The 14,181-nt window shown below is 43.0% G+C and overlaps 1 protein-coding gene across 2 annotated transcripts in view; it reads left to right on the top strand.

Annotated features, from left to right (window-relative positions):
- HIC1 (HIC ZBTB transcriptional repressor 1) overlaps positions 1-13,746 on the top strand; it is a 79,228-nt gene extending 65,482 nt beyond the window's left edge. For both annotated transcript variants that reach the window (XM_078680139.1, XM_078680140.1), the window contains exon 2: positions 11,680-13,746. In XM_078680139.1, the coding sequence (XP_078536265.1) occupies positions 11,680-13,631 (1,952 nt within the window). In that variant the 3' untranslated portion in view covers positions 13,632-13,746. The remainder of the gene's footprint in view (positions 1-11,679) is intronic.
- The last annotated feature ends 435 nt before the right edge of the window (positions 13,747-14,181 follow it).

Below are 14,181 nucleotides of genomic sequence, written 5' to 3'. Positions count from 1 at the left end.
GTACAACCACTGGGTCCCGAGGATTGATTTTAGCAACTGTGACAACCAGCACCGATTACAAGTTCTCCCCCAATAATAGGAAATAACTGTGGATTTTGAAGCATTCTGCACAAAAATCTGCACATTGCTTATTCACTGTGTTATTTCCACCTGCCGCATTTCCGTGGGTCTTAATTTCTGAAACATAACGGAGGCAAAACTGCGAGGGGCAGATTTCTTGTATCTTCAATGTTTGCAAACAGGTGTTTGCGCAGGGATCGCAAAATGACGACGCATTCGTATTCAAGGCCTAAATGTTGAAAGTTGGAAATTGACACATACAAACCCAGAGTGAAAACGATTGCTTGTCATATTTCACAGGCATTGTCCATGTTTTTTTAGCTTTCTTTTTTTTTTATTAAAAGATCATACAGCTGACAATGGTATACGATTATTGAATATGTATTCCACGTTGAAAAAGGAATATTCAAGATTTACAAGTTCAAAAATATTTAAAAAGTATCAAGTTTTTAATAACAAAGTTTTATTATATCTACTTTTAAAAGAACTTTCTCAATGGTACTTCAGTGACCTGCAGTTCATAGCCGGTAAATTGAGAATCATGACATTGGATAATGCCATCACCCATTATTTACAGCGTTTAGAAACACCCGAAGTGAGCCAGGAAGCGCTATATTGTCATGCTGCCTGATGATGCAATTCTGGTCAAATTGGAACTTTTCATTAAACAGCTTTTGTTGGGCTGGATGAAAACAGAGGAATAAGCAGTTAATCCTGAAACAAGGGTCAATAGATGAGGTGAGCCGGGGAAGGGGGTGGGGGGGGGGTGAGCAAGAGCTGTCTCAGTAAGACCTCTCCTGCAGGGCTCTTGGACCAAAGGGCACTTTTTTCTGTGCCAGGGCCGGTGACTCCCTCTCACTAATAGACCAGGAGGCCAGGAGGGCGAGGAACAGAAGATGCAAGAGACCTGATCGAAGGGAAGGTGTCAGGCATAGGAGGGACAGAAGGACTGTGTAGAGAAATAGAAGAAGGACAAGAGAAGGACATACCATCGAGCAGGCAGGGTTCTGGCTCCTACCAGCCAAATTAGATGTTCGACCAGTTAGTTTTTTTTTTTTATTCAGTTTTCAATATATGATTGTAAATAGAATTACAAGCTTATTTCACACCACTTTAAAAACCAACACCTTTAAACGATTTATAAAACAAATAATAAAAGCAGGAACTCTTTTAGAAGTTATTGCCCTGTGGTCAACAATGAAAGCGTGTAAACAAGTGTTGAAGAGCAGTTTCACTAACAAGACCTCGTGCCACTCGTGAGTCAACCCCCTGTGACGTCTATCTCAGCAGACGCCCGAGGGACTCGTCGAACGTGATTGGATGAGCTCAATGTCACCAGATGCTCCTAATAACGTTGTGCACTTCCGCTTTGGCTAACCACCTGCTGGTGACATCATGAATGTGTGAGTCGGTTTCAGACTTGAGGAGTCTACAGGGTCCAAGTTTGGACAATATTATCAATAAGATTTTGTTGACCGCTTCTGCAGATACATGGTCGATTTCAGCAACAGAATAGCTCCCACATACGATGTGCTCTATTGGCTTTTCCTTTACTAATGTCTTGGTACTCAAAGCTCTGATTCAGACTTGTCAGTGTGTCCAGTTCTTTTGATTCAACTTGTTCAGCTTGAAAGCAGCACTTGGGCACTTACTTTAAGTGTTATCAGGTGCACAGCCAGAGACAGCTGAGGGTCTCAATGACCATAAAACAAGGACGGGTTTGCAGTCATGTACAAAACACTTAGGTCCTCATTGCCCAGAATGAAAACACACCCACTTATGTGTATCAGTGTGCTTGTTCTTGTTGCTCATCTAAAGGCTATGCACTTATTTCACCTAGAAAGGCCAGCGATGTAACAAAAGAGTTAAAAAAAACAGAAAATCAATAATACTGGCATTGAGTTGGAACCTTAATAACAGCCCTTAGAAACTGTATGCGTGTACCACTCTCTCTCATGCTTATGATCTTTTTCTATCTTTTGCACTTTCTTGTTCTTTAACCCAGTCTCACTTTCGTGCCCTGCTTTGCCCTCTCTGTATTTCCATATATATTCCTCTATCTCTCGCATAATCTCTCTGGCTCTCTATTTAGTCTTCTGACTCACTTTCTCTTTCTCTTTCACTGTTCTCCTCAATATCCCTATATAAGTTTATTTTTTTTCTCTTTGCCTGTCTATTCTATTCTTTGTATTTTTGTCTCTGTCTCACTCAGCTTCTCCCTTATGCTCTTTATTTGCTGCACGTGTTTGCCCTCTCCCTTGCCTCACTGTCCCCTCATTTTGTTTTTCTACCTGTGAAGCATAGTAGCCTACTCTCAAGCCCGGGTAGGCATCCCTTGACTCCGCACAATCAGAATCATGAAGTTCCAAATGGCCAGGCTGTGCTTGTGCATTCTGTAGAGAGAGGCAGGGAGTGAATATGTGCATCTATGTGAGATTGGAATACAGTAAGTGTAATACCCTCAGCCATTTCCAGCTCTTCAGCTAAGCACACTGAATGGTGGGATTTCCAACCGCATACATGAGGGAAATTAATAACATCTCCAAAAATGCAGCATGCTATTGGCTCGTAGGTCAGGACTGTCTGGAGTTTGTCAAACCTGGCATAGCTGACTTGTTGTGGTGTCACATTTATTTTTTTAAAGTTTTTATAATTGCAAAGTTTGGCTCTGTTCTCAATATCTATCAGATATACAATCTCCTCTTCATGAGGCCCTTGGGCTGGTATTAATGTATAGTAAGTTTACCAGACAGGCCATGTTGTTCAGGGCACCGTATTTAGGGCCATCTATTCCTTTTACAAAGCATTGTAATTTGTAATATATCTATCTGGCCAGCATAGAGAAATAAGGCTTTACATTTTATGGATCATATATTGTATTAATTGTTGCAATCAAGACAACAGAGGAAAGTTTTTCTGAGCATACATTGCCAGGATGAATATATTTATTTCACAAAACAGAAAGCGTCTGACACAAGAAGTTTCTGAAAGTAAACAGTTCTTATCGGCATCCTGTTTGCCTTCTTTTCTTCATTTTGATCTACCTGCCATGGGTCGCAAGGGGAGTGCCGTGGGTCGCAAGGGGAGTGCCATTGGTAGCAAGGTGTCGCAGGTGTGATCCTTGGCAACTTCTAAAGGATAGCCCATGGCTGCATCCTTCCTCTTGGTACTTTTCATTGGCTCCTGCCACTGCTGCAGTGCCTCACTATGAGCCCCTGCCTCCCAGCTAGCACTGACTACTAGAGAAGAGCACAAGCCACCAACCTCTAGAGGGCCTAGGACGACTAGGTGTCCTGGATTCGTCAGGACAGTCCAGGATTTTCACCAGCTGTCCCATTAGATTTCTACAATTTTAGCACATGTCCTGGTTTTCAGAGATGGTCGACTAAAGACATAGGGAGGCACGTTTTTATGTGTTTCATGGGCAGTATGGCGGGTCACTGGCCTGAGAGCTCTTGACTGGCATGAAGAATGCCCCCCCCCAATGTACTTTGCAAGGGGCCCCCTCAAGTTTTGTTACGCCTCTGAGGCAAGGCACTGTGATCTGTTATTAGGTATTGGTCAAATTTTACTCTGGGAAGTCAGAGAGGCAAGTTCACAAACGAGGTGCAATAAACAAAAGCCTATGTCCTTATCTACACTAAACTTGCACTGAGCGCTAGCCACCAGCCTGCGTTACAGTGGACAGTAACCACCCCATGTGAACTTTTGATGCACCCTCTAATGAGTTGGACCCAGGTTCTACCTTTAAACACCGTACAGAACCACAAACTTGCAGAAGGATTCTGGTTAAAACGCAAGGCAGACGCTAAAAGAGCTGTGAGGAGCAGCACAGCCTTTCCAAGTCATAATCATACTCAATCCAGAAGTACTCCCGCAATTGTAATATGAAAAGGAAGTGACCACAGCTGTCCGGTTTCAAGATATCATAGTACTTTGGAAAGAAACTCTGATTTGATGCTGTGGTTTGGTGGTCACAGCGGGGGCTGTTTCCCCAACCTCAGCATGCCTACATACAACGCTTCACAAGGCGGAGGGGCCGATTCACGTCATATATGTTCAGATTAAGGTATTTCATTGGTCCATTCATTGCGGAAGCCGCCTCCCCCCAAATCTTCAACACTAGATTTCTTCCCCTTTACTTCAATATAAGGAGAATAAATGTAAGATATGCAAGGGTAGATATTTAGGATCCTGAGTAAATGTAGATTTTTTGTCCTTTACTACATTCTATTCTTCTTTTATTGAATGTGTTGTAATTGTTTATATGAATTCTCGGTTAGATTGAGTTGCGTAGCTCAGTTAATTGTGCTTGCCCATTGTAGAGTGAATATTTGGTCACGGTCATGCACCAGAGAGCAAGGTGACTTCAGTGAGCCATTCGTTCTTTGTGTTTGTGCTGAGTAAAGGCGCGGATTGGTGAGTGCTTTATAATATAGTATTCACCTAATTATGTAGAACCATCACACACCTCAAAATAGCCCGAGACCTCATACAAATATTATGTTGACAAAGCTCCTACGGTTACAGGTTTAGTAGGGTCGATGGCATTGGACAATATAATTGCATAGTGCTGTTTCAGAGCTGCAAGGATAATATATTTACATTACTGGTATAGACTTACAGGTAGTACTAGTTAGAGAGTGTGGTTAAAGGTTATAATTGCATACCTAGTTCGATTAGACAGTAGGCATGGCTAAATATTATCACTGCCTGTAGGTATAGTTCGACAGTCAGTATGGAAAAACAGCATCTTTGGTATAGATGCATAGTCCACATGTTTAAATAGTATAATTAATGGAACTGTGCAGTGAGTTTGGTAAACATTAGAATTTACATAGATTCAATATCTATAAAGTGCATGGTTAAATTGTTTAGTTACATAGTTGGTATGGTTAAACTATGGTTATGATTACGTTATTAATATAATTGGTGTAGTTATACCAATAAGGGTACATATATTTCAATTAGATAGTTGATATATTAACACAGCAAATGTGGTCATAGCATGGATGTCATTCTGCGACCCCTGGCTTGCCCTTTGCTACCCCTAGCACTGCCTTTCCAACCCCTGGCCTCACAGATGGCAAATTCAGTGCCAGGAACACATGGGCAGTTGGGGCTTCACCCTCTTTATTTTCTTTCATTTTTTTATACACAATAGTGAATTAATAAAATATATTCACTGATAGTGTGATAAAAATGGAGAACAATAAGCTGGAATATGCCGTTCCAGGTGAGCTGAAGTAATGTAGAAACTTATTTTAAATGTATGTTGTGTGTGTGCTTGTGGGCGAGAGTGTTTATGTGTGAGAGAGTGTATATGTGTGAATTTGTGTGTATGTGTGTGTGAGTGAAAGTGGAGGTCAAAGGGCGTGTGATGTCAATTCCGGATTTGACATCCATGGGTCATAGTCTCATTACGTAGATGGTTTAGGTACAGAGTGAGTATAGTTCACCAGTAGAATTACATAGTTGGTGTAGTGACATAATGAGTATGGCCTACACCTTATATTTAAATGCAGAGTCAACAAGGCCAAGTACAATATTTACATACTTGGTACAGTTACATAAGAAGTATGTGTAACAAGTATAATCACACATACACTCTTTTTAGATAGCAAAGTTACAAAAATATAATTACGTCGCTGATTCAGATACCCAGAGAATATGGTTGTATAATGTTTACATAGTTGTTTTTTTCTAATCAGCAGGTGTGGGTAAATAGTACAGTTACATAGTTGGTTTAGTAAACCCGTGAGTGTGGTTCTAGTCAAATTACATGAACGGTATATCTACAGAGTGACTATCGTTTAATACCATAATTGCACAGATGGGACAGTTACACTATTAGTTTGGTTACATTCTATAATTACATGGTTGATTTAGTTACACTATTGTATAATTACATAGCTGGTATGGTTACACAGTGGGTATGTTTGCTTTCTTATATTTATCAAGTGGATAAAGTTACACAGTGAGTATGGTTAAACAGTACAATTACACTGTTAAAATACTGACACAAGGAGCATAATCAGGCTGTATAATTACACTGTTGGTATAGTATAGGCCCACAGTAAGTGTGGTAAAATACACAATTAAATAAAATGTGAAATCATAGCGTGAGGCTGGTTAAATGACATAATTGCAGAGCTGACACAATTACCCAAGGGGAAGGTTAAATACAGTATTGATGCAGGGCTTTAAGTGGGTTGGATCCTGCCTGCGCTCAAAACCGACAGCTCAATTTTTGCTCCCACCCTTAGGGTGGAAACAAAATCTTAACTCTGCAGCAATACCACCCTTCCCTGCCTTTGAGGTAACTTCAAAGAGACTTGTTACACTTCTTTCACGGTCTCATCATTTCGAAAACTGAAGCTTTTTCAATATTCTATACAAGGAAGTCATAGTTGTTTCTGATTTGCTTTCGACAGCTGACAAGCATTGGCAAAGCCAATAGCACTGGCTTGATGTAGGTGTAATGTTACTTGTATTACATATCTGGATGCAATGACAGAAACTTCAAAATACCATTCGGGAAGTACACCATGCTAAGCATAGATTTTTAGCATAAGTGGTTTAAGCCACGCCCTTAATTACATCGGCCACGCCCCTTGGGAAGACCCCCTAGTTTTTTCATCCCACTTAAATTAAAGTCCTGAATGAATATATTATGGTATGGTTTAATAGTATAACTACTTAGTTGGTAAGTTTCTACAGAAAGTAGTTCAAAGCCATACAATTGGACAGTTTGAAAATGTGCACACTGACAGCAGTTAGCATAATTGCACAGTCTGCACAGCTGTGCAGTGTCATTGAAAGGAAACTCAAGGCCAATCGAGTTAAACATCAATGTAAATGTCTCCGTCTGGCACTCTCCTGGTGATGACCCTAAAGTAAAAATATCAACAAAATCCAGTGGAGCTCGGGCCAGTCCTGCTGCCTAGTAGGAAGAAGAATGGATTCCTTGCCCTGAAACAAGGCCCTGGGACGCTCCGGGTCATCCTTTACTGGCTCACACCCAGGACTCCCACGAACTCTGAGGACTTCTCTGGCCTGGTTACGCTGATGAGCAGAGCCGGCCTGGGTGCAGCCCAGGACCAGAGGGGTAGTCACAATCCTACCCGAACCCACCCTCTCTTTGGAATGGAACGGTCCAGTGCAGTCCGAGCTGGTGAAGAGGCGCCATTCCCTGAAGCTGTTTATCTGCCATAAGAGGCCGCATTCCTTCATCCGAGCTGCTTCCCCCATCCTCCCCGGGGACGCAGAAGCCCAGCTTTGTTGTTCTGCAAGTCCCAGAGTGAAATGAGATGTCATTTGCTGACTGCATAAACAAGCATTCTTTAGTGCTAACCATGGCTGCCAAGCACGAATAGGCCTCTAGAAGGAAGGGGAGAAGGTCACGCGGCCCCACCCAGCCAGGGGTGGCAGGCTGACGTCGGCTGCTTGCAAACAGCATCAAGAAGCCATCAACATGGACAGATCCCGACACGCACCCGACCAAAAGCGGCCAAACTCGAGCAGGCCGGGCGGCCATCCAACAGAAACCTAAACAACGTGTTTGGAGAGGTCTTCATATGTGCACACACGTCTTTTCCAGTTAATGCGGCCTGTCTGGCAGCTCTTGTCTCATTTGTGCTGGGTGCTGTCACCTCTGTCCTAGGATGCTATTTCTCTGCATGTTTTAAGAACTTTCTCACGTTTACGTTGTAATGGCGCTTGATTCCTTCCGCTGTCGTGGTCCAATCCCCTGGCAGGGCGATTTGCCACCCACGGTCTTCGGGACCACTGCTGTAATGGGTTATTACACTTCAGCATTTATAAAACCATCCCAAACTACCAGGATTCAAAAGCGGGCTATAAAAGGCAAAATACATGTTTTTGATACAGCACTCCAGCCAGAAAAGCTTGTCTCAGTGAAAATGTAACCGGATGGGGTAAATTAAGATATTCTGTTGTCGTTTATTTGATATATATTGGTTTTAGGTGGGGGCCCAATATGTTTTGCAGTCTTATTTTACCTGAGAAGTCAGTTGGCGCAATTGGTGGGTGCAAATAGAATGGAGGGTTGCACCATCTGCACAATATCAGACCGAGGGAAATTAAGTAGCGGTCCAGGAAGAGTCGCTGAAGTTCTTATGCGTCAGATGGTGATCTCCCATGCGCTTGCCCTGATAATACTCGATGGACGATAAGTCTTTGGTGAGCTGGGCTCATAGAACATTGTACGTCAGCCAAACAAGTTGGTGGATGACGAGGGTCCGTCTCAGAAATTGAATCTCTGCATGTTATTGTTCCTTGTTTACTCTTGTCACAACATTGAAATTGTGATGTACTCCTTAGAGAGGAATAAATAAAATATAATCTACCAAAATATCTCTGGGCTCTAGTCCATCAATATGAATATTAAAAAGCATGTTAGGCCACTTGGCTTCAACTCACAAGGACCCGTACAGATCACAGCCAGTCGCAAGAGCGGGACTGAATTATATTAAAATGGTACAAACCACAGGGTGTTGGCGAGCGAAAACGATGTTGACTTTGCCTGGAAATCACAGTACACCGCTGGCCATGTTCAACTTGGACATTGTTTTATAAAAGCCACATCTCAATTATAAATAAAGATTTAAAAAAGTGAAATATTAGATTGCTATAAACTGGTTACCTCTTTTTGGAAAGGGACTTCCATTAACAAGCCTTCCAATGTTAGTACTTGTTGGCAAGATGGCTTCTAAAGAAAAACAGACATCAGTAAAGAAGTTATTATAGTGCAAACGCCATCAATTCAATTGAATGCACAGTGTATTGTGCAACCCCAAGGCATATGATGGTAAGTTTGTAACTTAGATTGACAGTCTTCGGATTTGAAAATATTTACCAAGTATATTTTTATTCAATAAAGTTCATGGTTTCAGTTCCATTTCATGTGATTTAGTCCAAACATTATTCAAGGCTCATGAGGAAACCTCGGTTGTATCCCAAACAATTCAAATATATACAGTTTGCACCCAACAATCAGACTTTCAAGTGAATCACCAAGGGGTTGGTATATCTGTCACCAAATGATAATAGTTCCATCTAGTCAGTGGGTAAAGTCCATTTGAAACTTTCTGCCATAGGGTTCTGAAAGTTAGACAATTCATTGTTGGTTAAACCTATGATGATGTAGCCTGTTTGAGGGATCGAGTGGGAAAAAACCCTCTTGCCGTCTCCAAACACTATATTTAGTTTAATAAGACACCATGGAGGCAGCTGCTTTTGGTGAGAGCTGAGCCACTATCGCCTGAATTACCCTCATTGTAATGCAGAATCAAATCCAAACCAGCCTGTGATTTGGGTCCAATACTGGGCACAAAGATCACGTGAAAAATAAATATTCATATTTCATTTCGTGTTTAAAGAAGCCAAAGGGTTTGCTCCGTAATATACGCTGCTACATTAGCACTATTTCTCCGCACGAACATAACTTGTAAAGTATAAATTGCAATGTTTTGACTTAACAGAATTATTGGACAGTGGGTGACGGGTTCAGTCTCATTTTTCTAACGTCTAGGAGACAAGATAATTATTTAACATTTTTGAAAGTCTTGCAGATTTCGACACTCACATGATTAAAAGCACATCATACCGACAACCCTGCGGTGCGGCTTCCTGTCAGCAAGCGGAGATTTTGCGAGTGTGATATATTTAAAGTCAGAACTTTAAGTAAACACCCAGCGATCTCAACGCCCAGGGCTCTCTAAAAGTATAGTGCCTGTAGGGAAAAAATATGGTTGGAAAGAAAACGTTGAAACATGCAAGCGCCCACACTGATTTTGTTCAAAACTAAAATGGAGCAAACGTATCAAAAGGTGCAAAAGAGACAATTGACTAATGATTTAATTTTTCACAGATATTTTACAACTTCACATTGTTTTCAGAATATCAATGAGATAATACATTTTAACTACTTTCCAACTTTCATAAGAATTCCTCCCTACAACCACAGACACACACACAGGGGTTAAAAATATACACTTTGGTGAATGATAATAGCAATAAAATCTCATATTTGTGTTTGAAGGAAGCTTTAACAAGCGAAAGAACTGGGCCAAAAAACTTTAAGCTGAATAAAATATGTTAAGGAGCAGCGTGACCGGCTGGGCGAAAGAAAGTGTATGGGACCCATTCCTGTTAAAAGCAGCTTGGAGTTGATCTGTTCTAAGTATGTTTATTTGAAAAATCTTGATTATTTACCGCAACAACAAAAAATCAATTGCTTTTGTTATGGGATCTTTGAAAAATTAAAATATGTTTGCATATATCTCTAGAATATGTTATCACCACCAAAGAAAAGGGGTTCTAAAATGTTAATAAGGAAGTAACCAGTGTTTGTTATACGGGATATTAGCTCTTGGTTAAAAGCCAAAGTTGGAAGGTGTAAACGTAAGGTAATATTCATGTGTTATTAGATTGCCATATGTTCTGAACAGTAGGAACAACGTTTTTAAAGCTATTGCTTTTAATGTATACTACTTTAATACACTAGATAGTACTGCATCTTTTAATTAATATGAATGTTTTGTATGTGCGAATTAGAATCTGATGGTTCTCAATTTCTCTTAAAAATATACATGTATTAACCTACCAGTCCTGGCCCTGAAGTGGACTACATTTTAGACCTATGTACACATCTGAACAAGCAAAATGATGTTACTCAAAGCGAAGACAGCCTCTCGCTGACCCATTGCTCCATATTTAGGTCAGCACAAGCAAAATGTGAATGCCTATTGAACAGAAGAAAGGGTGAAGAGGGCAGAGGGCTGACCGAAAGCCTGTACTGTAATAAAAAAGATAGATAGATAGATAGATAGATTGATTGATTGATTGATTTTTTGGGAATACATGGAAATGGCAAAACAATGGAATCTGCCTCTAGGCCAGAGCTGAAAGAAAAGTGAACTAAGCTTGCATAAGACGCAGCATAGGATGGTGGCATTCCACAGTCTAGAAACCTCACTCTAGAAAGCCTAACCTCTAAAAGTACAGTACAGTACAGAGATTTGAGAGGAGTCGGTGGCCAGACTCAGAGGACCTAGGCCATACCATTCTGAACATTTGGAAATTAACTGGGGTTGCAAAAATAAGGCCAATATCTCTGTTTAGCTTTGTAAACCATCCTGTCTAACTTAAGTGTGACCAGAAGGTCACCTAGAAAGCAACACAGATCGAAGAGGATGGAACTTACATATCTGAAGCTGACATAAGAAGCTCCTCTCAGTATTTGGGTCTGTCCTTAAAATTATGTCACTGGGCTAGCTCGTCAAAGACATAACTGAATTAAACAAGTTGATACAATTTTACTTTTCATTAGTCAGACACAATCCTGTGTCTCAAGTTTAATAATCACTGTTAAACCCACTTGATTTTAATTGCTTTATTCATAATGTAAGTTCCATCCACTTAAATATTGTTTGACCTCCTGCCTCTTTTCTCTGTGCAAAGTACCTCGCACTTTCGATCTCATTTGGGAACAGATCAAATAGGAATTGAACGGTCTGGGCATCAGCGATAGTGTGTGATTTTTGACATGATCTTTGCCCTTGCCTCATTCTAACAACATGTCCATCTCCCTTACAGGTGGACAACTGAATGGGATGCTGGATGCCATGGAGGTTCCAAGCCACGCCCGGCAACTTCTCCTCCAACTGAACAGTCAACGGACTAAAGGATTTCTGTGTGATGTGATTATTGTGGTACAGAACGCTCTCTTTAGGGCTCACAAAAACATCCTGGCAGCTAGCAGCGTCTACTTGAAATCTTTGGTGGTCCATGACAACCTGATCAACTTGGACCACGAGATGGTGAGTCCGGGCATCTTTCGCATTATCCTGGACTTCATCTACACGGGGAGGCTGACGGACATGGAACCAGCAACGGAGCAGAGCTTTGGGGCAATCTTGGCAGCTGCCAGCTACCTCCAGATCTCTGACCTTGTATCCTTGTGCAAGAAGAAAATCAAAAGGAGTAACAAGTACTGTCACTTAAGGACCGCTGGCTACTCTGCCTATGGGAAACTGGGCAGGGGCTTCAGGTCTGCCACCCCAGTGATCCAGTCTTGTTTCTCATCTACGCCACGGGCAGTAGAAATGCCACCAGTGGAGCCAATGAACGCCCTCAACACCCACTGCGGGGAGCTCTACGCCTCAATGTCTCAGGCGAGCCAGATGCACCCGCATGGGCTGTGTCCTCCAGAAAGACACTGCTCCCCTCTGTGTGGGCTGGACCTCTCCAAGAAAAGCCCCAATGGACCTTCCTCTCAGCACCACCCAGATGGACTACATCCTGGAGAGGCCAGGGACCCCCCTATGCCTACAAGGCATGACAGCCCCCCCATCAGTGCTTCTTTGATGGTCAATCACCACAGTGCCTCCTACAAAGATTCCTTTAAAAAAACAGACACCAGTGAGACAACAAATCACCAACCAGAGCCATTCCGGAACAGCTCTACCCCTGAGCCCCCTTCTCGAACCGACAGCCAAGACCTCTTCTACCGGTGGATGAAGCACGAGCCCCTGAGCAACTATATAGAGGAATGTGAGCGGGAGAAAGAGCTTGAGAGAGAAAGAGAGGAGAAGGCCGATGGCTCCCCTATCTCGCAGCAAGCCAGGTACCCCAGCATTGGGAGCAATGATCCAGACGATGATAAAAGCACCAGTGAAGAGACTGGCAGCAGCGAAGACCCCTCCCCTTCCTCTAACATGGAGCGATACCACTGCAACCATCTGGGCTATGAGCCAGAGACATTTGAGGATAATCTGTACGTATGTATACCCTGCGGAAAAGGGTTTCCCAGTTCTGAGCTGCTCAATGCACACGTGGAGGCTCACAACGAGGAGGACCTCTATCACAAGGACAGTTCAGACCCGGCCACTCCATTCCTGGACAAGTCCGGACAGAACCTAGGAGACATTATAAGGCCGTACAGATGTGCCTCTTGTGACAAGTCCTACAAGGATCCAGCCACCCTCCGGCAGCATGAAAAGACCCACTGGCTGACCAGGCCTTACCCATGCAACATCTGCGGCAAGAAGTTTACCCAGAGGGGAACCATGACCAGGCACATGAGGAGCCACCTGGGTCTCAAACCCTTTGCCTGCGATGCCTGCGGCATGAGGTTCACCCGTCAGTACCGGCTGACGGAGCACATGCGAATCCACTCTGGAGAGAAACCGTACGAGTGCCAGGTATGCGGAGGCAAGTTTGCTCAGCAAAGGAACCTCATCAGCCACATGAAGATGCATACCACTGGCCCAGATGGCAAGCCCAAGTTGGACTTCCCAGAGAGTGTCTATGCCATGGCGAAGTTCACTGCCGACCACCTGGGCTTCAAGCAGGACAAGGCTGCTGATATCTTTTCCCATACCTCACACTTTCTGAATGACCCCAAAACCATTGAAAGCCTCTACCCCCTGGCGAAGTTCACAGCCGACCACCTAAGCTTCAGCCAGGAGAAGGCTGCTGAGGTCTTAAGCCAAAGCTCCCATCTCAACAGCGACAGTCGGATCATCGAGAGGTTCTCCCCGCCCTAGGAGGCAACCCCACTCCCCCCACCCTGAAACTCACCTGACCCAAAGTCTTTGCTCGAGGAGAGCTTCCAAAGTCAAAAACTCATACGTGAAAAACATTACAAGGTGGTTACCCGTTTCAGCATTCCCAGCTGAATGGCTTAACTGCTGCAGGAGCCAAAATGTGCCGAGGGTCACCTTAACCTGTGTATTTTTTACATTTCCGAGAGGAGAGCACTGCCCAGATTGCACTTTGAGTGTGGAGTCGAGACACACACACACACAAAAGGAGTGAGTTGCATTAATACATTAACTCCGTTTGCCCCCCCTCGAGGGGGTGTTGCAGACTTTCCAGTGCCTCAGATAGCTAGGACCAAAGAGAAGATAGCTGACAATCAATACTCCACTGTGCCTTAAACATGTGAATTTTTTTGCTATTTCCCAAACCCCTTCCATTGACTGTTCTGTTTTCTGGATAGCTTCCCACGTGCCGGGGGGCCGATCCTGCAAGCTGCTGGCTGGCCATTCTGTCCACATGATAGTGCCCCCACATACGCTGAGGCTACATCAGGAG

Source organism: Lissotriton helveticus, chromosome 3_1, assembly GCF_964261635.1.
Source record: "Lissotriton helveticus chromosome 3_1, aLisHel1.1, whole genome shotgun sequence".
Taxonomy (NCBI): domain Eukaryota; kingdom Metazoa; phylum Chordata; class Amphibia; order Caudata; family Salamandridae; genus Lissotriton; species Lissotriton helveticus.
This window is presented reverse-complemented; position numbering and strand designations above follow the sequence as displayed.